The 27,705-nt window shown below is 41.0% G+C and overlaps 2 protein-coding genes across 14 annotated transcripts in view; both read right to left on the bottom strand.

The window, feature by feature from the left end:
• The window catches only part of CLIP1 (CAP-Gly domain containing linker protein 1), a 74,206-nt gene extending 69,970 nt beyond the window's left edge, over positions 1–4,236 (bottom strand). For 3 of the 11 annotated variants that reach the window (XM_064466095.1, XM_064466102.1, XM_064466099.1), the window contains exon 1: positions 4,096–4,236. The gene's annotated coding sequence lies outside the window, so the exon portion shown is untranslated. Of the gene's footprint in view, positions 1–1,222; positions 1,505–1,852; positions 1,921–4,095 lie in introns of those variants that run through there. The other 8 variants (XM_064466103.1, XM_064466105.1, XM_064466106.1 and 5 more) reach the window with 5 other exon arrangements.
• A 7,451-nt stretch (positions 4,237–11,687) lies between these two features.
• Positions 11,688–27,462, bottom strand: ZCCHC8 (zinc finger CCHC-type containing 8). 3 transcript variants are annotated; one of them, XM_064466107.1, is made up of 14 exons: positions 27,190–27,462; positions 26,100–26,142; positions 25,406–25,480; positions 24,793–24,898; positions 23,965–24,042; positions 23,545–23,648; positions 21,759–21,824; positions 19,806–19,869; positions 19,191–19,333; positions 18,282–18,424; positions 17,366–17,481; positions 14,945–15,028; positions 13,972–14,086; positions 11,688–13,205 (listed from the first exon to the last, which is right to left on the bottom strand). In XM_064466107.1, the coding sequence occupies exons 1-14, from the start codon at positions 27,371–27,373 to the stop codon at positions 12,400–12,402; spliced, it is 2,127 nt and encodes a 708-aa protein (XP_064322177.1). In that variant the 5' UTR covers positions 27,374–27,462; the 3' UTR covers positions 11,688–12,399. The 3 variants fall into 3 exon arrangements, with proteins under 3 accessions (XP_064322177.1, XP_064322178.1, XP_064322179.1); XM_064466108.1 differs by having other exon boundaries at positions 19,806–19,866; positions 27,190–27,461; XM_064466109.1 differs by lacking the exons at positions 21,759–21,824; positions 23,545–23,648; positions 24,793–24,898; ... (1 more) ...; positions 26,100–26,142; positions 27,190–27,462 and having other exon boundaries at positions 19,806–19,866; positions 23,965–24,037.
• Between the last annotated feature and the right edge of the window lie 243 nt (positions 27,463–27,705).

Raw genomic sequence — 27,705 nt, 5'->3', positions numbered from 1 at the left:
CGAACTCCAACACTTCAGGTTGCCACTGTACACACGCATTATAAATATGTCACTGCTATAGTCTATTAAAAGATCAGAAAGCACATGATCCTCCTAAGCACGCATCATTCTCTACAGAATGAGTCAAGGATTGAGAAGTAGAGAAAGTTTTCACCCAAGAAAGTAAATAATTGCCACCTCTTCTGGTAAGCCCACTATCAATACTTACTACTTCTGTTTCATTTTTCCAAGGGAGTTCTTGTCCTTCCTAAAAGCCCTCCATTTTGATAACAAGACGAGTAATTTGTTTGGCTGTCTGCACTGACTTCTGATGACGATAATGCACTTCAGCCACTTCAGTAAGTACATTCAGTCCACAATAACAATTATGATTTTGGAACAGTAGAGCATCAAGTTTAAGTTGTTGGGAATCTAAAGTTTAAATTAAAGTTTGAGAAGAAAAATATCATCTCCTGTCAGCCTCAAAACCAAATGCATTGAAACAAAGACACAGGGCTTCTCCCTAACACAGCCACAACTGAAGCAGCTGAAACAAAGATGCTGCTTTTTATAATAAGAATTTAATTTTGATAGACTTGGGTGAAACTGTAACTGTTTCACACACTTTGAAAACATCAAGTCAGCAACCCCTTTTTAGCTCTCCATGTTCTTAGCCTTTTAAATTAGCACCATGACTGCTATACGGCTGGCATATAATAAAGTAGAAGTACAAATACAGAACTTTTATAAATGTTGCTGTGATTGAGTGGATGCCACTGCCAAGCACAGAAGCAGAATGAAACTGTCAGATAAGCTAACTCTACCAAATACTGAGTTTCTCTCTTTGCCTTGCAATTTCCCCTCAAAACAAGATAAAAATATAGACAGCGAGAGTATAAAGATCAGGAAAACTGAGCAGCTTTTACTGCTGTTTCTCCTTGAAACAGTAGAGTGAACACATCTTATAAATTAAAAGAATGTATGGTACTATTTGTCCAAGAGTCTTCTGTCTGAGTTTGTACAAACGATGCGACGGATCTAGGTGGAAGGCAGTTAGGCAGGTGCTAAGGTAGAAACTTGTACAGTCTGTTCTTAGATACATCTTCCCAATTCTTTCCAGCCATTTGGAGGCCAGGAGCTAGATACCAGACTTGTGAGTATTTCTAAGGGTCAGCTGTACTACTGTAAGTCATGCAAGTGCAACATCACTCTGCAAAAATAAATAGATGTAAAGGACAGGCACCTGGACAAGCACAGACATATCAGTAGATGTTTGAAGTCATCAGGGACCATGCTGCTGACAGAGCTGGCTTCAGTTTCGCTGGTCAAGAAGAACGAAATGGTTACTCCAGCAGAAATTGGCATCTAGCTGAGGGCAGCTGAGATTACAGCTAATGCAGTATATAATTGCCTTTCATTAAATAACAAAACACCATCCATCTGAGGCATTTCTGAACATGCCAGTCCAATAAGGATTCCAGTGCATTACTTCTCATACGTGCCAGCAGAGCCAGTAGTCCCTAAGGAATGCCAAAAGATTAAACAAGAGCTACATTCATTCATGGTCATCATGTTCAAACACTAGAGAACTTGCATTCAACATACAGAGTTAACATTTGACCTGAATGTTTTAGAGAGAGAGAGAAAGAAAAGCAGTTTTGAAAAATCATATTGGCAAGACAGATCGCTCTATTTCTTTTGAAGGAAGACCTATTTTGAAATATTCTCAGTCATTCCCAAGAAAAACTTTAACAGGGCCACAAGGATAAAGGGAGGAACACTAAAGGAAATTATCCAATCTGCCCAAGCTAAGCAAGTAAAGGCTGTCCTGGATATTTACATTCAGAAGATGATAAACAAACACAGCCTATACCTCAGACAGGAAATCCACAGGAGCTCTAGAAAGTCACAGCAATCCACATGTACAAGCACCGCTCCTTCCTACAGTATAATCACACATGGAGAGAGGTTGTTTATTTCCTACAGTATTCCCCCACGATGAGATAAAAGACAGCTGTTTTTTCTGCCCCTTACTAGAAAGTTGAGATCTTCTCTTTAAAAGAAACCATTCAAATTACAAAAAACTATTTTTTTTTGCCAAATAAAATCTCCCTCTTGATCACTGAAGATACACACATTTGACATTGTGTTTCCCAGCTTTTTTGCTTCAGCCAACACCCCCCTCTCCCTTCCACACACACAAAGCTTTAGTGCACTTTTGCACAGACAGAAAATCTTCCAGCATATGTAAGGACTGGACAAGAGGAGAACCCTAAAATCTCACAGTTTTAAACCAAGAACTAAGAATCCTCTGCTCATTTTTTCAGTCATTCTATATTCAGTATGTAAGTGAAGAAGTCTTGTCGGTACCTGAAGAGTTATACATTCCTTAGAATAAGATACAGTGCTGTTAAGGACAGGGGAGTTATTCACTTTTCCTCCACAGTATCGAATTTTCTCTCTTGTTACATGTTGTAGCAGGTGCACACAGACACACACTTAAGAAAAATAACTCTCTGACATGGCTAGTTTCAGAACTATATGCATATTTCTGTTCTTTAAATAAAATTCTTCGCAAAGCAGCAGGCATAAAGGCATTTCCTCTTTTGTACCTCTTTTATTTCTTCTTCCTGCATATTAATAGATATCACATGTTTTAAAATCTTTCTGCTCAAAGATCTCAAAGCAACCTGTGAACTTCCATAAAACCCTACCCATTCAGCACACCGGGTAAGCAGGTGAAGGGGTGGGAGGGGTGAGGAAAGAGTCTTCATTTCACAGTCATATTTTTAATCATGAACATATACAGTCACAAATGAAATTTCCTTCCCCATACTACGGTTTAGAAGAGATTTTCTTGTGATGTCAACTTTTGGGTGGGTTTTTTTTCATTATCTAAAACACATACGCAAAGATGTTATAATGAAAAGAAAACTAACTCCTGATTTTTATGCAGCAGGAGCCACATTTACACGCGAGTAACAGCAACAATTACCTTGTGCCCCATGACAGCTGAGGCACAGAGAACACTGAACCGCCTCAGGTAGCAGCACTAGTGATATAGCGGAAAGCAGGAGGGGCCTCGAGCACAGCCTTTGCCTGCGGATCCCACAGGTCTAACGCTGGCTATAAACGTGGCACGAAACTCTGGCTGAGCCACCTGGAACTGTGGGGCAAAATATGAGCAGCTCACCTGCAAATCAGTAGCTCTGAAAACACAGGCACGGGGAGCAGATATAAAATTTAAAAAAATTAAAAAAATTTTTAAAAAAGCCAAAGTGGATTATAAGCCGAATCATTAATAGGTAAGATATCAGCACCTCAGTGTGGGATGCTGAGGACTGCAGGACAGCATTTACCATCAAACACTCAGACCCCTTCCCTCCAGAATCACCCACTCAAGCCACCAACAGCTCGGCACAGCACTGCATCTCCGGAGGGTAAGACTCGAGCAGAGAGCGCATTCGAGACCCTCACGTCCCTGCCCGCTGCTCACGAACCACGCAGGCACCCAAGGGCCCTGCGCGGTGGGAGACGAGACCGGGGAGCCCCCCGCCCGCCCGGGACGCCGCGCCCCGCCGCCTGCCCCTCCGTACTGCCCCGGGAGCACGGCGGGCAGCCGGCCCCGTCGCACCGGGGGGCACGGCGGCGGCGGGGGGAGCCATACAGGAGCGGAATGAGCCCGGCAAGCCCGGGCACACGGCTCGGGAACCAGCCAAACCGGCTGCTGTCACCGCGGCCCCGGCAGGCCGGCGGGGAAGCGCAGGCACGTGTGGCGGAGGCTAACAGCTCCCCGGGGGAGGGGGGTGAACGCCCGCCCCGGCTCCCGGGGCCTCGCCCCACCCAGCCCAGCATCGCCCCTCCGGCGCTGCCCACCGCCCGGCGCCCCGCAGCCACCGGCGCCCCCCGTCCCCTCACACCCACCCCTGACCGCCGGCCGCGCCGCCTCCCTTCCTCACCGCCCGCCGCCTCCGCCCCGCAGCCCGGCGCGGGCCCCAGCGCGGCGCCCGGACGGGAAGCGGAGGCCCCAGGGCGGGAGGCGACCGGCGGCTCCCCCCCCGCCCTCAGACAGCGGCGCCATCGCCCTCCCCGCGCCGGCCCCAACGGCGGCCTCACCGCTGCCACCTTCGGCTCCGCGCCGCCGCCTTCCCCGGCCGCAGCTCCGGCCGCCGCCGCCTCCTCCCCCTCCTCCCCCTCTGCAGCGGCGGCGGCGCCTCCCGGCTCGCAGGGGGCGGGGCGGGCGGACAACGTCTGCGCCCGGCCGGGCCCGCGGCATCGCGAGGCGGGGACTGCAGCGGCGGCGGCGCCTCCCTGCGCGCCCCTGCCCCGCGGTCTCCCTTCGCCCCCTCCTCGCCTCCTTTTCCCTTTGTCTCCCCCTGCTTTGTTCGCCCCGGGGCGGCCCGCGGGGGGGTGTCCGCCGCCGCCGCCGGGCTGAGGGGGAACCGGCTCTCCCCGGTCTCAGCCTGGCTCCCGGGCGGCCCGCGCGGTGCGGGGGAGCGGGGGCCAGGCCCCGGGGGAGCCGCCCGTCCCCGCAGCCTGCGGGGAGTCCCCGGAGCGCGGGCTGGGCTCGTCCCCGGGCCCCGGCAGCGCTGACCCCTGGGGAAAGGTGCTGCGGCAGCAGCCGGGCGTAAAGGGGAGGGGGCGAAGGGCTGGGGGTAGGAAGTATATACCTCTTAATGGATGAGTAACTTTACCCTCTGCTGCTTTTCTCCATTTTCCTTTTGTCCCGACGCCCAGAAATTTATCATTCCTTCTCTAAAGTACCGAATATTTTAATTTTCATTGTGTTTGTGAAGCAATACATTGGAACCCGGTGTTACCCACTGCTGAAGTTTAAACAGGCATAGCAGTAGCTCCCACACCATCATTTTAACACCAGTATTCAAGGCCAAATCAAACTGCACTACTTCACTTTACCTCTTATACATAGGCAACAGAACCCAGCAAGAGCTGGCCCGTAACTGCTGAATTCATCACAAAGCAAACCTCAGCCTGCAGTCTCATAGATCATTTAGTTTCTGCATGATGCTAGTCAAACAAAAGGGTGATGAGAAAGCAGTTCCGTTGCTGGAGACGGATTGCAATTTGTGTTTCATTCTGGCTTCATTCTTTGGCATTAATCCAGCATGGTAAAGCACAAAATGGTGTGACGCAGTCTCCCAAATAATAGGTTTCAACTAGATCAGCATTTAGCAATGTTTGTTAGAATTTCACTTCCTAAATGTTAAATAGAATCTCTTACCATTGCCATTAGATTTTAAAACAGATACTCAAATCCGTGTCCAGCCACCCTTCTTTCTGCCTGCGAAATCTGATAAAAGTGTGCTGAATAAGGACTTTAGGATTTTAATATTAGATTGTATTTAGAAGCACAGAGGCAGCAAATGATTGCTTAAAACACAAGATTGACCCTGTAGCTCCTGGCTATGGAAATAATCCTTACCACAGAAATTGCAATTAGTGTAAAAACTAGAGAGTCTGACTAACTGTACAGAATATTTGCCCAAAACGTCTGTTGGCCAGAGAGCTAAGGTTGCGAACCTTTGTGCTTGTTTCCAGTGTCATAGATTTGAGCTTTCGGTATTGATCTGATGCCCATATAGAACGTGTATCATTTTCCGTCATTTTTCCTTCATTAATTTGATTTTTTTGGTCTCACGGTTTGTTACCACGTAGGCAGACCTCAAGAGTATCCAGTTCAATGCACAACATTAAAAGTTTTCATAAGCAATATTAAGACTGATGCGTCTAGTACAGAGCACAGCAGCTGGAACTCAGCGTACTCCTGAAGACAGCAACTAAGAGTTGCAGCTTTGTGCTCTTGTAATAAAGTTCAAGCAGTAAATAACAGTGGTGAAATAACAGATGAAATACAGTTCAAATGTGTAAGTAGCTTTCCTTACTCCCTTGCAAGGTTAAGCTCCCTTGCTTTGTTACTAAAGAATTGAGAATGAGGTCACATAGATCAAAAGCTTCTACCTCTAAAGTGAATGTGCCATTGGCTTTTCACGTGATTTCCTAGTGAACAGAACCACAGCTTCAAGATCAAAGTGATCTGGTAGGCAACAAGAGAGTTAGCTATCCATCATTCAACCAGTATCAATCTTCAAACCTTGAAAAAATAGCTTTAGGGCAACTGTAACTTAAATTCATCCCAATCAGAACCGGGCGACTTCACTTCTGTGTACCAGTGTATGCTTCGATGGAGATGCATGTGGACTGTGACAACAACCTCTAGTATGTTCACATCCAATTTGTAGCAATCACTATAAAAAAAAGCTGCTGGTACTAGAAATCACAGTACTTTAAAGGACTAAATATGATTGAAAGCCAGAATATCTTTGATTCCAGTACTAGTGGCTCTCTTTTCTGAACTGCATGATCAGATCAGTCAACATATAATATATATACATTTTCGTAACTGTATGAGAACAGGAATTGCTGGATGCTCCGGGCACATTCAGGATGCTGATGTAACTAGTGGCATCCTGGCCACAAGTATAAGGCCTGCTTTAGAATTAAAATTGTTTGCTTCAATATGGTGGGAACAGCAGTTGAAATGGTTTCTGCCCTTTCTCAGATTTGTGAAGGGTCCAAAATTACCAAAGCTTTCAGAATAGCTGAAATGTTGTTCTTTAAGATCTGCATTTAAAGATATCCTGGCTCAAGAGATCCGTTTTTATACTCAGTGGGACACATCCACGCAAATAGGAAGATTTTGAGTATAGGGATTTTCTTTCTCTGAAAGTTCTCGATATGTATATTTGGCAATTCCTATACAGAACTGATCGTCACCCTGCTTCAGAAAAAGCAACTAATTTGTTTGTTTGTTTTAAATCACAGAAGTGCTGCTTCAAAAATCCCAGCACACAACCTTGCACTATTGTTTCTATAGCTGTTTCTCATTTTGCAAAAACAGAACAGGGTTCGGTCCCCCCATCCCTTCTAACCCGTGCGGTACATTTTGCTCATCTATTTACAGCTATATTGATGCTAAAGAGATTTAATGTTGTGAAGCCGCATGCTTACTCTTACTATTTTTGGCTTTACATTAATGTCACTAAAACTGACAGCCTTTGACTGATAGGTTACACTAGATGAAAACCTGCCCTTTTTAACCTTAATTATCATGTATGCAACAGTTAAAAAAAATACTGCAGAGTTTCACAGCTTAGTGGATTGAAAGGCTGCAAGAAGTCTTTCCATTCTTAATGTACTTACTGTTTTCCTTCCCTAGGTCAGCCATAGTACACAGCAGCAGTACAAAAAAAGATCTGCAAGTCCACATTCTTTGTTGGTGTGCTACACAAGACAAACTTATATCCAATTTTGCATTATTTGTTCTACCCAACATCGGTAAAACATCAGAGAACAGTATTTAAACAGACAGTATTTAAAGAATCCTTTCTGCATGCTTGTTTAAATAAGGTACTTAATTTAACAATAATGTTCATCTTGATTATGAGTGATTCATTTCACAGATAACTGAGAAACCATAGTCTATTAAGAAAGACGGACTACACAAATCATTCTACCACTGATGTAAATACCAACAAAAGCCAAATTCTTACCTACAGAGAAGCAAAGCAGAAGGGTTTTTTTTCCTATTGAGAGTGCTGAGTTCTAAAGAAAGGGTAAATAAATTTTTATTCAAGTAATTGGATGACAGCTAAATGTATGTTGTAAAAAAATCTTATGTCAAATCTTTGTTGCTTGGAGTTAACTAAAGTTTAGGAAGTGCCCAACTGTCATACATTAATTACCATGTGATTAAATCCATCCTGTTTGTATGCTTTTCCAAGGATCGAGACCATTCCTACTTCTGACTCATCCCCTCCAACCCCCCAAAATATAAGTATGGCTGTACAACGTATTCTTAGGACCAGCATCAATCTTCAATGGCATTTACTTACCAGAGGCAACACAGCCGCGTTACAAAACGAAGGTACTACAGAGTGCCGTGGCAACTACCAGTGCATTTGAAACACACTAATTATATTTGAGCTTTTTCCTCAATCTTCATTCCCCACGCCCCCAGTGATCCTGCCTTACAAAGCTTGTGGTAAAAAGAATTCTTAGCAGTTAACCCATCTTTCAGATATCTTCTAGCATCTCAGCTATTTCTCTTTTCATGACATTTTAAGGACTGTGAATTAGGTTATAAAAATGTAAGTTAGAAATTCATAACTTTTTAAGAGACAACTAACCACCTGGACTGATACCCTCAATATTTTCCACAGTTTAGATATTTCCTAGATGTGCATAAGCATTTTTAAATACTTTTGCCATTCCAAATGCTGTAAACAAACACGGTACTATGCCAACAGGAATCTGTGGGAAAATTTGAGTGACGCCTGCTTGCACTATACCCACCTCATTACAAATTTTATTACTCATTCATTTTAATAAACTCTAATCTAGGTTATTATGCCACACCCATCACCATGGGAATGTGACTTAAAAGTACCAGAAATACTTTGCTATTCAGCTTTTTCTCAGACCTTGTAGTATGATCTGATTGCAGTTTCAATACGCAAAAGCCATTTGAGTACTGACACCTGGCATATTCAAGAAATTCAAAGATTACAAGCATCTTCAGTGCAGCAACCATATATAGCACTTGATAGGAAAAGTAAAGTAGAGATAAATAGCTAAGATACCAAGAAGAATTCATTCCTAACCATGAGAGAAAAAGCAGGGATAATTCCCCATCCCTAATTAACTGTATGTCTTACAGCAGACATAAACACAAGTACAAATTTTACTCATTGGTTCTGCTCAATCTTCTCAGAGAATTATTCATACTGACCACCACCTCCATAGAAAGGACAATTTAAAAGATAAGATTTAAAAGAACAATTTAAAAAATACCTCTGAGTGCCCAGTATTTTGTATGATTACCCTCATTTCAAAACAGTTACTAGAAGTTAAAAGCAAAAATTACACAGTTCCTGCCACAGGCTGTCCGCTTTTCTGAGATCAAAACATATGCATTACAAAAATCTTATTCTAAGGAAAAAGAAGGATTACAGGAATTTTTATAAGTTTTCTTTACAACTGGAAAGGCGAAAGAAAACAAATGAAAGTATTCTATTCCCAGCTATGTTTTGCTTTATCAGTTAAGTAGAGAAATTTTTAGGCTAATGGGATAAGTTTTTTTGTTTTATTATACAGGCTATACAGATCATTAGCAGAAAAGGGTTTGGATTTTGGCACCCACAAAATAGAAACTAAACATCTACGGATATTTAAGATGGATAGAACAAGAAAAAAAAGGAAGACAAGTTCTCAATACATGGTATAGGTGGTTTAAGTCTAGTACTTCATGCTCTAATTCATAACAGGATTCAGGGACAGCCTCTAAATACCATATATCCAGACAGCCCAAATGCCAGGCAAGGCCCAGTAACACAATGCTTTCCACTGACTGGCTCCAAGCTGCTCCTGGCTCAGTGTTTTCTTATCCCCCGCTAGCAGTCTACTGAAGTGCCTACTTTTGCTTATCAGTAACCAACTCGTCATACAGATTTTGACTATACAGAAAAACATTCATACCACCTATTTATTAATTATATTAATACTAGAAAAGAATGAGCGCTGGTATCAAAGGATACTTGACTTACCCCCAAAAACATATTCAAGACAGACAGATAATACCAAGACTAAAAGGAGCAAGTCTAAACAACTGCTAACAGTTTTGCAAAAGAAGCTCAAAAGCAATATAAAAAATAACTCTGAGCACACAGACAACTCAGTATTTACAAAAGCCTAGAGTCTTTCGTTATATTAAAAACCAAGACTGGGAATGGGAAACAATTTTCCAGTGGGAAACAATTCCCAGTGGGAATTTTAATTCAATCATGTATGGAAGTGTAACAGCATGGGCCACGTGCTTCTAATTGTAGCAGACCACAGGTAAAAGAAAAAAACGTGCTGATTTGAACTAGTCAGTCCAGTCACTTTGGACAAAAATTCCAGTGGATATAAAATGTGGACCCAAACACAGTCCATTCCTGCCTGAAGCCCCCCCAAATAATATTTGCTTTAGATAACAGAAGACATTATCTTCCATAAATGGAAAAAGATCCATATCTCTGAGTAGTTTGTGTACAGCAAATACAACACTGGTCAAAGTGATAAAAAATGCTGAACAACTTAAAATTCAAAGCCTTACAAAATTCAGGATTTAACATATTTAAACTAGAGTTTACCATTACATTAAAAGTTGTATTGCTGAAATGACTTCACCCTTACTCTAATACCTTCAGTATAAATCTTGGAAGCAGTAAGGTAACAGCTACTTCAGTGGTAAGTCTGGGAATTTGTACAATCACTGAAGACTTACCCATTCTGATCAATTAGGTGGAAGGGTGTTTTGTTATGAATTTGTTGTGAACACACAGAGCACTAAAGGGTACTATGCATATAGAGATTATTTTAATCTTGGGGTTTCTGAAAGCAAGGCAGCAGTACACAAGTACTCCTGTAAAGTTTAGGCTGCATGTCCTACTAAAGCAGCAGCATTTCATAAGAGCTATTAAAAAAAAAATCTTGTAAGGTGTGGAGAGAGAACTGCATGTTTGAAATATGAGCAACTCAACACACCCAAAAGGTGCGTACACTTGAAATCATTACCTCATGACCTGCATCATGGTGTCGTCCACATGTGAATGATGCAGCACACAGCACATAATGGCTTGTGTAAACTCTCATTACTAGACTTCAACTCCATGGGAGGAAGACGCTTGGAGAAAGTACAAGATCCTTATAAGCTTACCAATAGAGATTTCTTTGTAAAGCGTGTAGAAGCTGGAAGCAACATATAATTTCATTATCCATTTCTGTTACAGAAAATAATATTTCTCCTATAAAAGCTGAAAAAAAGCCTTTAATTTCAGCACATAGGATGAACATTTACCTTGACCACTGCTTTCCAAATGTAACCAGATAAACGGAACTGGCATATGCTGCAAAAACTTTTTTCAGCCTCTCAGAAGACAAGCAGTTCATATATACAGACACTTTTGTTTTCCCTTCCTGTAAAGTTTAGAGAAAAAAAAGGAAATAAATATAAAAGCTTTAACTACAAAAAGCCAGGAGTTCTCTTAAGCATTCAAATGCAGAGGGTACTAATATATATTATAAGGATCTTTGGGAAATACATACTATCTGCAAAGCCAAGAATTTTAAAGAATAAATTCGGTCTCTTTGAACATCCCCCTTTCACAAGTCTTCTCTTAGACACTTGAAAATACTTTGTTTTACCATGCATCTCCCTTGTCTAGGAAGACTTTTTTCCTGGATTTAAATAAGGACAAACAAATGCTTGACACCGTTAAGTCAGTCCAGTACTCCCTCTGTTGGCAATGCAAATAACACACAGTCATTCCACCTACAGGGCCCCCTGAAGACAATTAAGAGATGGGAAAAGTGTTAGAACAATTAATTAGCAGAATTATAAACACTTTCAAGCTTTCAGAAGCAGGCAATTCTTCAGAGTATGAAAACTGAATGGTACGGCAAGGTTTTGTTTAAGTAGCTAAAATAATTTTAACAGTTTATTGATTATGAAAACCTGAACCCAATCATTGTGACCCTTTGTAAAATATTTAACTTTATTCATCCTCATTTTAATCAGCTTGTTTTTCTAATTATCTTCAGCACCTAGTTTTTAAAAAATCAGCAGTTCGATGGTTTAGGACTCAAGATTTAAAAAAAATATCTTTATATAAAAGCTCGTTTATTAAACGTCTGTACACAACAATGAACATGTATGTACAGCAAGTTTACATGAAGGATGATGTTACAAAAGATACAGTGGTAATTAAAACTGATCCACATAAATAATTTATAAAAATATCTGAAATGGTGAAGATAATGCTGGTAATCCCTGATTATTTTCATCCAATTGCCAGGATTTTGATGTGGGAAATCTCAATGTTAGACCTCTTTAAAAACATTCTGAATATATTAAACTTATCTACAGGATAATTAGCAAAATGTATAAAGTATAGATTATTGTACAAAGGACAGATATTAAAAAAATCACCAATCCACCTGAAACTCAAGGACAATATAAATCTTAGCCAAAGTAATGAACAGCAAACCACAAACCCCTCTTTTTAGAGTTTCATGTATTGGCAAGTAAATAGCTCTTAACAAATCAACAGTCCTGTTACTCCTTAGTGGAAGGATGCCATTTAGGAAAATTCTCCTATGTTTTCTGGCCGCATTGACGGTCCTGGTCAATATGGAAGCCCTGCATTGTCTTCAGTCCCAAGGAAGAATGGGGCAGAGCTGTATTTGTCAAGATTTTCTCCCTCCCCCAAAAAGAAGAGGAAGGCTATCTGAGTTTGTACAACTAGAGGAGGAGAGAGAAGGAAACAGGGATTCGGACATAACGAAACAAAGGAAGACCAGTTAAGATGAAGTCTTTTTCTTTTGCTGGTTTCTTGGGGAATTTTTTAACACGCTTCTTATTCGTAGATAAACACCTGTTGATTCTGCCATATTTTCAAATTCAAATGGTGTTATGCCTACAGCAAACTTGCTCATATCAGGAACAAGACTGGAGTTTTTTGCAGATGATTCAATATTTGTAACCACTTTATTACCACCTATATTTTCTATATCTTTAACCTCATGGTCGGGAGCAGGCATGGTGTTATCCACCAGGCCTTCAGAATCTCTATTATCACAATTTTCCTTTAAGTTAAGTAAACTATCTCCTGGATTAGGACTAGTTACAAAATGTTCATTTTCTGATATCTGTCCACTGATGTCGGAAAACCTAGTTTCCACTGTAATCACCTTATCAGATGATCTTACTTCTGCAACAAGATCTACTTCGTTCCTAGATGGTGATGATGTAACAGAATTGCCAGTTAAAGGTGTATCAACAGGAATATCAGAGTCACTGTTTGTGCTTTCTGCCTGCTCTAGTGCTGCCCAGATTAATCGCTGCTGTTCCTCCAGCTCTTCCAAGGTCAGAGTATCCTCATCCATGATCGAGTCCACTATTTTTGGCTGAGGAGTATCACCGGAAGGATTCAGTGGTGGAGTAGTCCTAGGAAGAGGAGGGCAGGTGGGCGTTGAAGGTTGAGTTGATGTAAGATTTAGTGGTGGTGTTCCTCTTGGTAAAGGAGGAGGAGTTGACATCGATGGACATCCAGGTGGCAGCGGAGGTTGGAACTGAAAACTGTTATGAGTTTGTGACATTTCCAGATCTAGAAGAAACAGATTGAAAGACATCTATCAGAATCTGAAATATGACTAGGACAAGATTCAAAGTGCCAATGCTCTGATTAACTAGCAGGCTTATGTCTTCTCATCCTTGGCTTTCAGCTGAGACAGAACAAACTTCTTGAAGGTCTTAATATCCACTGAAACTATGTTTTTTTTGGATTTTAACTCTGCTAGCCATTCAAGGGGGGAAAAAATAGATAAAATAGTTTTGAATATATTGAGAATAAACATCTTCCACACTGAGACACACTGAAGGATTTCCTCATAGGAAACCCAAAAGGAACACCAGAAGTGCCTCCAGCTATTCTAACATTTAAACAACACTAAGTCCTCCTGTGAGTTCAACTCATTTTTAAAAGTTGTAAGCTTGTAACTTCCTACATTATTTCATCCAAATATTGAAGGATTTGGAGGTTTTCATAACAGAGGCTTCTTCAGGACAGACCTGAAGTAAAGAGATTGGAATTTGTAACCTAACGTTCCAATTGCTCTGAGCACACTTGAAATCTCCTGCTTGGTATTGGACAACATAACAACCACAGCAACAGAGAATGCTTATCATAGAGAAGGGCCCAAATGCAACTATAGTAGGACACTGCTAGTGTATCTTAGTATTTACATTAATTACCACCATAACAAATACTAACACGTTGGTTTCTCTTTACGAACACAGACATTTCAATTCAGAGCAAGATATTTTGAAAATAAAAATTGAAACTAGGAAAAAACCCTGCAGAATAACTATACCAGAATCTAGGTCCATGTCAGCTGCTGGTACCTCCAAATTGTCTTCTTTCGGTCGTTTTGAATGTTGAGAGCTTGTCTGAGATGCAGCCCTTTTAGTAGTAGATTTTGGGCTTGGCTGAAGAGAAGTTATCCAGGAAAACAAAATAAATTAGTATTAAATTGTGCAAGGTAACATTTCCAGCTGTAGGAATGTATTTAAAGCAATTCCATATCTATACAATCATTTGGCGACTCGGTGTGTAAACTAGACACTGAAATTTGAGAGATTTAATGCAACTGAACAGAACTGTAGTCTTGTTCAGGTTTAAGTGGCAAAAGAAAAGACTGCATTTCTAACACAGTATTACGACCAGGTTTTCACCTAGACCTTATGAGACCATCACAACGCAAGTATTGACTATGCCTTCCTGGCAGGCTTAGAATTTACCATTTAATTCCATATAGCATTATACTGTGGGACTGAGAGCAGAGCATATGTCTTCCACCCATAACTGGAAGTATTCTGCAGTAGTTAACACGAGGCTAGAGTCGCATTAGAGAAGACCCAAAAATGACACAGGACAGGATTACCATGTGGTTTCTCAAGTCACTATAATAAGATTACTGTAAATCCTGACTATGGCAAGTAAGCTTTTCACTTATTAGGGAATTCTGGAACTAAGACAATTTTTAGGCTGTAAAAGTAACAAAAGTTGTGAAAAAGCTAGCTTTTTTCACAACTGTTCACAAAATATTCCACAATGGGGATCTGCTTATATTAATTGAAATAGCGTAATTTGTTCTAAACAGAAAGCTCCTTTTTGTTAGAACAGATAAGCCAAACATAAGGATTTCACACCTGGTAGTATCAATATGAAAGTCTATGCCCTCATGCAGAAAAGAAGATAAAAACAAAAGATCATCATCGCTACACTAACTACAAGACAACTGTTTGTGGGTTTTTTTTTTGCAAATAACAATGAGATACATTTACCGCATGAAAATTAGAAAGGTAGTTAGCAAAAACATCCTTCTGTTGAGATGGCTGCATGGGGATGGAACCAAATATCTGCCATTCCTACAGGGGAAAAGAAATAAAAAGAAATAATGTTGCATCTGGTCAGCTAATAACATGACAGAAACACTGAGATTAACAAGCCAAGAAGAATTCAAGTTCTCATCAAAAGCCTCATTTACCAGAGTAAATAGAGCTTTAAAATGAAGTTCTAGCAAACCACAAAGTACTCTCACCTGTGAACACAAACAACTGATGCAATGCACTATGACTGAGTAGTAGGAAAAATAATTAAAAAAAAAAACAATCATCACCTTTACAAATGTCTTGTTAACCATTTCATAGCAACTACTCTTCAACATTTTTAACACAACTACAAACTTCCCCTTGAAATAACCGCTCAGACGAAAAAGGCTTTGAAAAATTTTTAATTTTTAGTGAAAAATGAAAAAAATTGAGGACCGAACTTTGTTTAAGAATAGTGAATGAAAAAACACATTTGGAGGCCACTAAATGGGTAAACAAAGCTGCAAAAGAAGATGTACAAGTACTTCTTTTTAATGCACAGGCATTAGCATCAGTGACGAAGTTCACTACTAACAGCGGATTAAAATATTTTTGAAAATAAAAGCTCGGCAGCAGCAGCCACAGGAGATTCCTTGTGTGCTCTATGCTTAAGATGGCACCCACTATGTGGGTCTTTGGATATAGAATCACAGAATCATTAAGGTTGGAAAAGACCCCTAGGACCATCAAGTCCAACCACCAACCACACACCCCCAGGCCTCCTAAACCATGCCCTGAAGTGCCACATCTACATGTTTTTTTGAACACCTCCGGGGAGATGGTGACTCCACCACCTCTCTGGGCAGCCTGTTCCAATACCTGACCGCTCTTTCAGTAAAGAAATTTTCCTAATATCCGATCTAAACCTCCCCTGACACAGCTTGAGGCCATTTCCTCTTGTCCTATCACTTGTTACTTGGGAGAAGAGATCAGCCCCCACCTCACTACAACCTCCTTTCAAGTAGTTGTAGAGAGCAATAAGGTCTCCCCTCAGCCTCCTCCAGACCAAACCCCCCAGCTCCCTCAGCCGCTCCCCATCAGGCTTGTTCTCCAGACCCTTCACCACCTTCACTGCCCTTCTCTGGACACGCTCCAGCACCTCAATGTCCTTGTCCTGAGGAGCCCAAAACTGAACCCAGGATTCGAGGTGGGGCCTCACCAGTGCTGAGCACAGGGGCATGATCACTGCCCTGCTCCTGCTGGCCACACTATTGCTGATACAAGCCCAGATGCTATTGGCCGCCTTGGCCACCTCAGCACACTGCTGGCTCACGCTCAGCTGGCTGTCAGCCAGCACCCCAGGGCCTTCTCAGCCGGGCAGCTTTCCAGCCACTCTGCCCCAGGCCTGGAGCATTGCCTGGGGTTGCTGTGAACCAGGTGCAGGACCCAGAACTTCGCTTGGTTAAACTTCATACCACTGGCCTCATCCCATCGATCCAGGCTGTCCCGATCCCTCTGCAGAGCTGCCATTGAGCACATTGACACTCCCACCCAACTTGGTGTCATCTACAACCTTTCTGAGGGTGCACTCAATCCCCTCTTCCAGAAAACTGATAAAGAGATTAAACAAGACTGGCCCCAAAACAGCCCTGGGGAACACTGATTGTGACCGGCCACCAACTGGATTTAGCTCCATTCACCACAACTCTCTGGGCTCGGCCAGCCAGTTTTTCACTCAGTGAAGAGCACACGTCTAAGCCATGAGCCACCAGCTTCTCTAGGAGGATGCTGTGGGAGACAGTATCAAAGGCTTTGCTAAAGTCTAGGTAGACAACATCCACAGCCTTTTCCTCATCCACTAGGCGGGTCACCTGGTCACAAAATTCTGTGATATGACACACATGACTCGCTCACTTTGTTTAGCTGTTACAAAGCTTCCCAGAGACTGTGCACTGGTCTGATGTAGTTTTCTATAGTTGAAATTATATTTATGATAACACCCACAGTAATTTCCATATTCCAAGAACATTCAGAAAACTTAGGTGTATGGAAGGAACAGGCATTTTTACATGAAGTTTCGTATGTGCGTTTTTTGTGGGTTTTTTTGTTTGTTTGTTTTTTAAAATTAAACTATCCTCCTAGGCTCCTGCTGGTCTCATAACAGAAATAATCACCGGAGAAGCAGTGTCAGACCCTGCCCACAAGAGCTGTGACAGCCATCAGATAGATGGATGTTATGTCAATTACCTCAACAGCCCCCAGCCTCAAACCAGGTGCTTAAAAATAAGACCCTGTTGACAGAAAATCGTCAGATGCAGAATACAAAATGTTAAACTTGGCTAAAAGCAATTAATGTTTCTCAGCATGTTTAGAAGGCAGAGAACAGGCACTTACATCTGGGATCCCACTTGGAGTGGATATATTAAAGCCTGGATAGTTTATCAATTTAGAGACATCGTAAGTGATACGTTTTGGTTGATGAGATGCTTCATGTTCTGTTCCACCATCACCTGTATTGAAATATAATTATTATTTATGCTAATTAAGAATGTTACTGAAAAAACCCACAGGATATAGGAACAGAGTTTGGAGTTTTGGAATATAAGTATTGATAGAAGGCTTTGCAATCTGCAAAGGCAGCTACAGTGAGCAAATCTATCAGATACATGCATGATGCTTCCCCAGAAACCTAACTGCGTATTCACAGTAATATTACTCTTTATGGGCCATTACTAGCCTCAGAATTTGGCATCAGGACTGTGCTCCGAGATGCAGCGTAAGTGTTGGTCATTAGTAAAAACCTCGTAAATTACTTGATAAGTTGGGTTTCAAGAAATGTATTGTTTGCTTGCTGGTGGTCTTCTTACTCTTATTATAGAATACTCTTACTATGTAAGTTATTGACCTTTGGAAAGTATTATGGTTTCTTTCACAAAACCTAACAAAAGAGAAGCTTATTTCAGAAAATAGGAGAAAATTTGACAACAGGCTAATCTGCAAGTCTCGCATAGTTTCAGAGGAACTCCATGTTCTAATATCAAGGGTTGATCAGAGGTAAAGCACACTGACAAAGAGTCTTCATCTATGCAAACCAATCATTATAAAAGTTGTTTCATTGCCACTGCATAGCCAGATGAAAGGGGAGTATTTTTACATGACTTCAGAAAAGAAAATTTAATTTACAATTTCTTCACTCTTCCATGAGGAAGATGAAGGTTTACAAACTAGGTACTTTATTGTCTCCTGAATAGGGTGTGGCCAGTAAATAACCTGCACACTGAAAACAGCATTCCTACAGCACATTCCTTACCTTTTCCATCATAAAGCGCAAGCCCTGAGTGCTCCATTTCAGCCTCCCTGAGCCAACCTGGAGGGTAACCCAGCTGACGCATGCGATATATAAACGGAGGAAGACTCTTATCTGTGACACCAAGTGCATCTTGAAGCTCCCCACTAAGTTAAGGAAACAGAAAACAAGAAGTCCTCCAGTAAAATCCATAATTGAGTCTTGACAAAAGGAAGTTATGAACATTTTCTTGAATTTTAAACTATCAAGTTAAAATAACTTAGTTTTAGCTAAAATTGTTGCCTGCCAATCCCAGATAAAGCAATTTTAGGTCAAAACCAGCTCTGATGTTAAAGATAACTTTTAACACTTTCATTTCTCCATACAAGTGTATGCACGCTTAAATGTTCTATGAGAATTAACTCTATGCTGAAAACAACTTACTGAACTTGTTACTGGCCTTAGCTGTAGCTATCATGACAGGAAAGATGGAACTTAATGCAACACTAAATTAACTGATGATTTCTTTGAAGACTGCTACAGCCATACTATGATTTTTAAAACATTTTGAACAGAGAGAAAAAGAAAGGGACACTCAAAGCTCAAAATGTTCAAAATCTTGGAAGCATTTTTAGTTATTTGGGAACATATTTGCAATTTGAGTAGCCAAAGAGTAAAATTTGTCTTTCTACATTAGGGGAAGTGCCATGCAAAAGGGCAGGACTATTAAGCTAGTAATGAAGTTTTTTGAAAAATAGCTGTGCAATTTATTAAACAAAATTTTGTTTAGCAGACAAATTCAAACATACTACACCCATAGTTAAGAGTAGCAGATGGACTTATAGTACTCTGCAAATTAACATCTGCCACTCCAAAGGTAGAAAAGATATACCAGAAAAGCAGTGCAATAGCTAATGGAAGAAAAAGAGATACCTAATGACTCCTGGTTTAAATTTTCCAAACCTCTCTTCTACTTCTTCTGCATGATAACGCTGCTGATAATTCTGATTGCTCGCTTCACCACAAGCTTCCATAAACTCCTTTCTCTTCTCACTTATACGAGCTGCATTTCGTGGCTTAAAGATAATATAATTGGGAGGTTTAGATTTGGACAATTTACAATTTATGTACTCTTTCACCCAACATAGAACTGGTGCTCCTTGCCCTCAAGGATGCTTAATCGTTTGTCACATGGCCATTGACACAACTACCATTGTAATGAAAACTACATAGCAAAAACCCAAGAGAATTTGCACTGAATCTAGTGAAGCTCTAAAACAAGACTAAAGGCTGTTCAAACTGAAAAATGGCCCTCCATAAATTAAAGGAGACATTAAAACCATAATACTACGAAATAAATTTAAGTTCTGATTTAGTATGTTAGAATTTATAAGTATGAACAGCACAATCTAATCAACTGAGCTGAACAACCATTTGTACATCCTGTCCCTGATGCATCTAATTTTTTTTTTTTTTCCAAATGGTGCAGTTAACACTGAAACATTTTTTTGAGACCTGCAGTCTTTTGAATACTGACGTAGACTTTACCTTTGGACAGTCTTTCATTTGATGGTCTTCAGAACCACAATTGAAACAATGCGGTTTTGGCCTGCTTAAAAAACGCACAAGAAATTAACCCTGAAAATCATCTGACAACGTTAAATGCACTTATTTTAAATCTTGTTAGATTTTTAGTTTTAGACTTAGAAAGAAAAAATATAAGCATTGCTTGCTGATTTCATATGCTGTCTTCTGCTTCTCTTAAGTTGACTGCTTAATGTCAATCTTCAAAACAGAGTAAGAGAGTATGGTTTTTTTCAGTTCTAAGAACATAAGAAATGAGAAAAACACAGGCACAGCATTGGGCGGGAGGGAAGAACACATGACAGCACATGGAAAGGATAGAAAGAGGAGAACTAAAATTACAGTGGAAAAAGTAGTACTTCGAGGTAGAAGTGGAACTTTTATATCCTATATAAGAGAGATCTATTCCTTTAAGAGGAAATAGAATAGTCATTGAATAATTCAGGCTGGATCTCAGGAGATCTCCAATCCAGTCCCTTAATTAAAGGTGGGTCAGCTATGAGATCAGACCACGTTGCTCAGGGCTTTATCCAGTTGGGTCTTGAATATCTCCAGGATGGAAACTGCATAACCTCTCTGGGCAACCTGATCCAATAGTTCACTGTCCTAAAGGTGGAAAAGCTTTTTCTTATATCACACTGCAGATAGAAGAGTATTCACTGAAGGATTTCTGCTTCTGACTAAGTAAGTATGTGAACATTTGCTTAGATAAAGCCAATGTACTAAAGCTGATGCTATGCCCAAAGGAAAGAAAGTGAAGGTGTTAAAACCATACTTTTAACTGTAGAGATAAGGAACCCCTCAATTTAATATGCCTGTATTAATATCTCTATTTCTCTTTTTATGCTTGTATCATCAGAGGTCTGATCTTTTTTATAATACTGAGGATCAGTTACCAATAGAAACAAGTAGAAGAGCATGACTACTTCTTTCAAAAGTCCTGGTCCACAGTTTGAACAAGTTATGCATATTGTGAAATTGGGCACTGACAACTTGGAATGGATCTACAAATGACTTCAATTTTACTTTTCCTTGTAAATTCATACCATGGCAGCAAACATTTTAAACATCATAGCAGGGGAAATCCCAATTTCTTACAAGATTTTAGAGAAAGATTTATCTTCTGAACATTCATTTTTACCAAATGAGGACGGGAACCAGAAGTGGAGACAAAAGGGTGACACAGGATGAGTGTCCAGGGTAACCCCCCCCCACACACACACTCTCCAGCCTCTTGAAGCCTCTGATTAGATAATGCAAAGCGCATCTGCTGCTTCATCTTTACATAGTATTCAAACAGAAACCTTCTGCAGTGATCCAAGTATTTTATCACCATCCCATATCATAATCACAACCCTTCAATCTGCTTTCCACTCAGATGGTAGTATATCTAATCAAAACAGAGTTTAACTCAGCATGTGCCTCTACCTTTGAAATTCCCACTAAAAGCTTGCCTGGCCTTCCTTGCATCTGAAATCAGTGACTTTAGATGCTATGAAAACCACACAAGCTGTCAAATGGAAACTTCATTTGCTTTACTTCTCATCTCCCATAAGAGCTATACAATCAACTCTAAGATTATTTTATAGAGTTTTAAGGCAGACTAAGTCAGACAGGAGTTGTTCTACAAAACAGTAAGAACGATGATAGTACACCAGTGCAAGGATGACAAAGCAATTACTAAAAAGGCAAGCAACAGAAGAACTGAGTATAAACTTCAGAAAGTTTTTACACATTGATTTTAGGTCCTTCCTAAAGAAAGTCAATAAACAAGAGACCCTCTGACTGCAAAGCTCAGCACTGGTTAATTTAAACTCATTGCTCAAGTATGTTCAAGGGTTGAGTATACTGGGGAATAATCACAGTGTACATCTGAACTTTTCAGCTCAAAACTTTATATTTAAGAATAATACAAACCTTTTTGGTTTGACTTGTATTTCTTGTCCATCTAGGGAGAGAATCTGGCTGAAAACTTGATGATATCTTTAGATTTCAATAAGGAACTGCTACTGGATGAAGCAAAATTTCAATCTTGTTTAAGAAAATCAGTGAAAACCTAATAGTGCTTTGAACAGAAAGTGACTCTTCTGGATTAAGTTACAGATGGGTCCTTGATATGAAGTCCATAGTATAAACTATAAAACTGTACCTACTATAAACTATTTGCTAAGATGGGCTTACATTGTTTCCTCCTACCCAATTTCTATCCAATAAGCAATTTTGTTCTTTATCAGCACTTGCTAAAACTACAAGCCTCTTGTTTATAGGCAGAAGTTTCAAACTAATAATTCTGATCTGCTTCACAGCAATCTGATTATTAATATATTTTGGTAGAGTTTCAAAAATATAACTCACTTCTTAAGTAGGTCGAGACAGGTCATATCACACAACTTGTGTTTACTTTTGGACTGCAACGTGACAGCTGCTTTGCCCACTTGTCTAAAAAAAGGATGAGAAGACAAGAGGGCTGCAAGCGAACTGGCATGGTGAAGAGTGAGAGATTCAGGAGAGTTCAGAAGCACAGCAGTTTCCAGAATCTAACAGCTGCTTTTAAAAAGAAAAGCAGATGCCAGATACTAGTCGACCTGATGTGTGAATCGAGTGCAGCACTTCAGTCATTTAGAAGCACGGTACCTGATATGCCATTTCACTCAGAAGTGCTATTTTAGGCTTAATGTCATCTGTGGGAGCTCTAAAGAAAGATGCATTAAGTACATTTAACGAACAATATCAAAGCTAAGCTGGCAGACATGAAAGTTTAGCCACACTTAACTTTGCGTTTTAGGAGAAATTCCCCTTCCTTCACCTGGAGGTTGGGAGATAGTACAAATATCATTTGGAGAATAGGATTGACTTAATGCACTGTAACAGAGACAGCTTTCCAAATGTAAAATTACAGACAGTGCATACACAGTCAAAGGCAGGTTAGCCGGCTTGTGATTTTCAGCTCTGAGTAATTTAACACTAGGAAGTGACCTTTATTATAAGCTTGATAACCAGATATTGCAGAAAAGAACTGTGGAACTGGTTCTTGTCCTGACACTTTCTGGGACAGAAGCAATACTGGAAAACTGGGGAGACGAGATTACTGGAGAAATGTCTTGCCCAACTTTTTGTCACAGAGGACTGCCATATTAAAAAACACTTTTTCCAACATTTCCCTTAATCCCACCTTTCAGATACTGGCTTTAATAAACGCTAAAGAACCAACTTTAAAATGGGTGCAAGTTAAGAGCATTCCATAATTAAATTTTTATTAGAAGACTTTCCCTCTGGCTCCCACATTTGGAAAAAAACACCTTACAACGTATTTTGAGTTTGCCAAGCCCTTTTTCTTCTCCCAGACAACAGATTTTGTAGAGGGAGAACACTTATTCATATCTGGAATGAACTGTCATTCCAAACCTGATTACAGACTGGCCCAGGAAATTATCCTAATGTCACAAGATGCATTTATGGGGATAAGACATTCACTCTTCCCAAACATAAGCCTTCTAAAAATCAGTGAGCCAATCATATCAAAATACTTAAGTTTTGAGTAAAAAAGCCATTAATGACTCATTAAAACTTTTCATCTATAACAACTGACACGGTTTTGATAGAAACGTACAATCTACTAAACAGAATTTGAATTCAATTTACCGACTGGCATTCTTTGGATTTGACAAACAGAAAAAACCCCTTGTTTTAGTAAACAGGATACTTAGGTATTTCCCATCCTTCTGTCAGCTGTGGATTCTCATTTAATATAGGCTGTCCCAGTTTATCGAGACAAAAATTGGTAAAATACAGAACACTTCCTACAACCTGTAGAAAAAAAGTCAGAAAATTGTCAGAAATGTGTCAGTATTTAGGTCAGGTTGGTAGCATTTCTATAAATTTACACTGCTTGAAATACTGCCAGGTTTTTTTCCCCCATTCTGTAAGAATTTACAAATAATACATGCCCACACCTGTACAAATACATATTTTTTCCATAGATGTAGCCAAAATATGCTGAACTTAACTGCTATTACACTCATAAATGAAATTTAACTGGATCTTATTTTAATGGCAGTGTATACTGAATATTTAGAATGAAGAGTCAGACCTATCATTGAAGAGTATATAGTCAAAAACTTACACTAAAAGCTTCTTTCATTTTTTTAACAGAATTCGAGCTTCCTGTTTTACAGTCCTCTTCCAAAAGAACACTGGAGGGCTGTCATGAAAAGTAGAAATGAAAATAATTGATTTAAAATAACAGTAAAAAGAAAAGCTCCTGAATTACTAAAGTATGTCAAAGGCACAGAACATGGAATATAGCTTCTATTCTTTCATGAAACATTAGTTAAACAGTATGATGGAGCTGTCTACATTAGTCATAATGCTTTCCATAGTCCAAAGTATGATGCAGCTCACATCTAATGTTTTCTTTGATGAGAAATATGCTGCACAAGAACATCTTTATTCTTACCTCAAAAGCTAAGAAAAAGATGGAGAGAAATGCACCATTTCACCCTTTTATTCAAAGTGAATGCTAGAAAGTGAATGCTAAGTAAAACTCAAAATTCTAAACTAGGAGAAGAAAGTAGGAATATACAGATTCTGTTGTTCATCTATGCTCTTATACATACTCAAGAGTTGGGCCAAATGCAATCAGAAGAGGATATGTTAAGTTTGTATCTTATGGTCTTTTCTCGAATATTTAAACCAACTTATTACTTTTACACAAATTTCCCTAGGACCAATTTTAAAGAAGCATTTTCATGGGCAGAAAGGATTATTTTCTTTGTCCTAGTCCTCTATTTTGGAACAAATAGTTATATACTGTGTGTTTGATAGTTAACTCGGTTTGCAGTTAAACAGGAAAAAACATCTAGAATTCAGCTATTTAGCAGTGTAGCATTTCAGTATTCTCACCACACAGATGCAGGAGAAGGAGCACCTAATAATTTAAGTTTTAAAGTACCTGTGGCTTAACATTGAAGTTTGTTTTTTCTTGTTCACCTCTCTTCTGCTCTTCATATTTCTGAACTAAATTAAAAACAAAATCTTCAATTTCTTGATGATACTGCCTGTAACAAAGTGAAGTATACAGAGATGAAGACATGAGCAAGGTAGAAACATATGCCAGATGTCATTTTTTTTAAGCATTTACCCTTTACTACTTCTTAAGAACTTAGAAAAGGGGCAGCCAACTTCTTTCCTGTTCTCCTCCCAACCCCCACCAACATGAATACAATCTATTACTAGAGAGCACTCTTATACCAGTGTAGCAAAAAACCAACCGAGGCAGGAAAAATTTAACTCTATTCATCCGCAACATTCATGAAGCTCAAACTGCTGTTCAGACTCACTCTAAGTTCCTGGAAGTCATACTTCATTTCACGATAAAAACCAGATATTGCTAATGAAAGCAACTGACATCCTGTCATATTGCTCATTATCCTTTCTCCCCTTCAAGCTTAACAAGTTTATGTTGTTGAATGAAACATACATCCATACTTTGGGCAAACACTAACATATCCAAACAAACAAAGCCCCATTTCCTGTCAGAATTGCTTTTCTTGGGAAGAACTTACTTAGAAATTACATTGTTCATAAATAAAATCTGTAACAGAGGTCCATCAACTTTGGAGTTGTCCACTGAAATTCCACTACAATAGAATAGAGAAACAGACATTAGTTACTGTATTAGCTTTACTGTAAATATTCCCTATCCATTTTTTCACAGCAAGGATTCATTCTGTACTCCACAGAGGGAGGAAGGTTTGGCCAGTACAAGTTCTGTTCTTTTAAGAAGTTCCTATCCACTTAAACAGAAATGATCCCCTTCCAAGCCAAGCACGTTGCTTGGTGGGGGTTAGAAAGAAAACAAAACAGAACACCACAGTACAGAAGTTTTCTTCTAACTGCAGTAAACTGTCATCTTATTTATAAGATCTCTTACTTATTCAACCATTTTAATGCACTTGTTCTCACTGCTGAACTTCACAAAAAGCTGTTCCCCTAAAGGCCACGTAAATTTTATAATCAGATAGATACACACAGAGAAATAAAGTTACAGCAATACAAGTTAAGTTCTTGATATTCAAGTCTAGAAGACTTCTGAAGAATAATGGCATTTTAGAAGCCCAACATCTGAGCAGGGACAGGAACGCAGAAACAAGGCTTCTAAAAGATGTGGCACTGTTACCTCAGGCAGCTATTATCTCAGACAAACTATTTCAAACGTATATACGTCATACAAAGTGTTTTAAGTCAGCATTAACATACCTAGGACGAGTCAGAATATTCAGCTTCCTTTTAAGTTCCTGATGTTAATTTATCATTAAGGAACACTACTTTCTTCAGAAAACACAGACCCGCACCTTAATCAATTAAAGAATCGAAACAAACAAGAAAACACCTAACAAGAATTGCACAGGATAGTGAATCAGAGAATCACAGGTTGGGGGTTTCAGACCTTCCTTTTCACTGCACGGGGTTTATTTACAAACCCACCTGTTGCCGAAGAAACACAATAAAAAGCAATCTTCCCCACCCAAACCAGTAACAGTCCGAATAGTATAATTCATTACATGCACTACGGTTGAACTGTCATAGTATTTTATTTTAAAAATACCCACGTTCATCACAAAAAAAGTAAACAGGAAGCCAAACATACTTATAAATAGAAAATAAACTATAAAAAATATTTCAGGCTCTGCTCTGCTACAGCATCGAACTCAAAAACCCTTTAGGGAACGAGTCACAATTTACAGTTTAAAATTATTTCTAGCTATGTTAAAAATGGATTTTCGAAGTGAGGGTACAACTGTTTCTTTTCCCTAGAAGGACAGAACGGAGACCGGCATCAAGTGTTTTAACAGTCTCAAGAACTCTCAACTGCCTCCTCTACCAGCTGAAGCGAAGCCGGCACAGACCTAGACATTCTGAGAAAAAAAAAAAAAGTTTTCAGAGAAAACTTCCTCTTAAGTGGCTGAAGCAGAAGCCGGGAAACAAGAGCCACGGCGCCGAGACGCGAGCTCGCAGCGGCCGCAGGAGGGGAGCCGCCGGGCGGGGGGAGGCTGCCCCCTCCCCGCCCAGCTCCGCTCCCCTCCTCCTTCAGGCCGCGCCTGGGCCCGGCGGCGACGGCCAGGGCCTTCCCCCACAAAGGCACAGGGCTCTGCCTCACGGAGGGCCCCAGGAGGCGGGAAAAGCCGGAGGAGGCGGGAAAAGCCCTATCCCCTCAAGGCGGAGGAGGCCGCCGGCCCCGGGAGGGCACGCGCCAAGGCTGGCCCGGAAGGGAACCGGCGGCAGGAGCGGCGCCCCCCGCCCCGCCGCGCCCTCCCCGCAGCAGGCCCTGCCTCTCCCGTCAGGATATTCTCCACCCGGAGCCGCTGCACCGTCTCCTCGCGGGCCCGCAGCCGCGCGTACAGCTCCTCCAGGGCTTTCTCGGGTTTCTCCTCCTCCTCCTCGAAGCTGAGGCGAGGCGGTGGCGGCGGCCCGTCCTCTCCCTCGAGCTGCTCGAAGAGCTCGCGATCCCCGAAATCCACCTCAGCCGCCATCTTAAGCTGCAGCAGGAAGGGAGGGGCTTGCGGGGGCGGGGGGAGCCGCCGAGGCAAAGGGCAGAAGGAGCCGCCGCCCGCAGCGGGAAGCGCCGGGCCGGCGCCTGCCCCGCCGCGGCGGCGGGAGACCACAACTCCCGGCATGCAGCGGCGGCAGCGCGCCGCGGCGGCGCGCGGCCCGGGCCCCGGGGCGCTCTGGGAGGTGCAGTCCGCCCTCCGCGGAGGGGCGGGGGGCGGCAGCGCAGTGCACGCCGGGAGCCGTAGTTCTGCGGGGCACGCGCAGCCCCCCGGCGTGGGGGGTGCCGGTTCCGGGCACTCCAGCCGCCAGGAAC

This window comes from Phalacrocorax carbo, chromosome 15 (genome assembly GCF_963921805.1).
Source record: "Phalacrocorax carbo chromosome 15, bPhaCar2.1, whole genome shotgun sequence".
In the NCBI taxonomy this organism is placed as follows: Eukaryota; Metazoa; Chordata; class Aves; order Suliformes; family Phalacrocoracidae; genus Phalacrocorax; species Phalacrocorax carbo.
This window is presented reverse-complemented; position numbering and strand designations above follow the sequence as displayed.

Excerpts from the sequence above, each read along its gene's own strand:
- ZCCHC8 (XM_064466107.1), bottom strand. The coding sequence starts at position 27,373 with ATGGCGGCTGAGGTGGATTTCGGGGATCGCGAGCTCTTCGAGCAGCTC. Across the intron at positions 25,481-26,099 it reads AATATTCTGACTCGTCCTAG|TGGAATTTCAGTGGACAACT; the intron begins GTATGTTAATGC and ends ATTCTATTGTAG. Across the intron at positions 21,825-23,544 it reads GAAGGATGGGAAATACCTAA|ATATCATCAAGTTTTCAGCC; the intron begins GTATCCTGTTTA and ends TGAAATCTAAAG.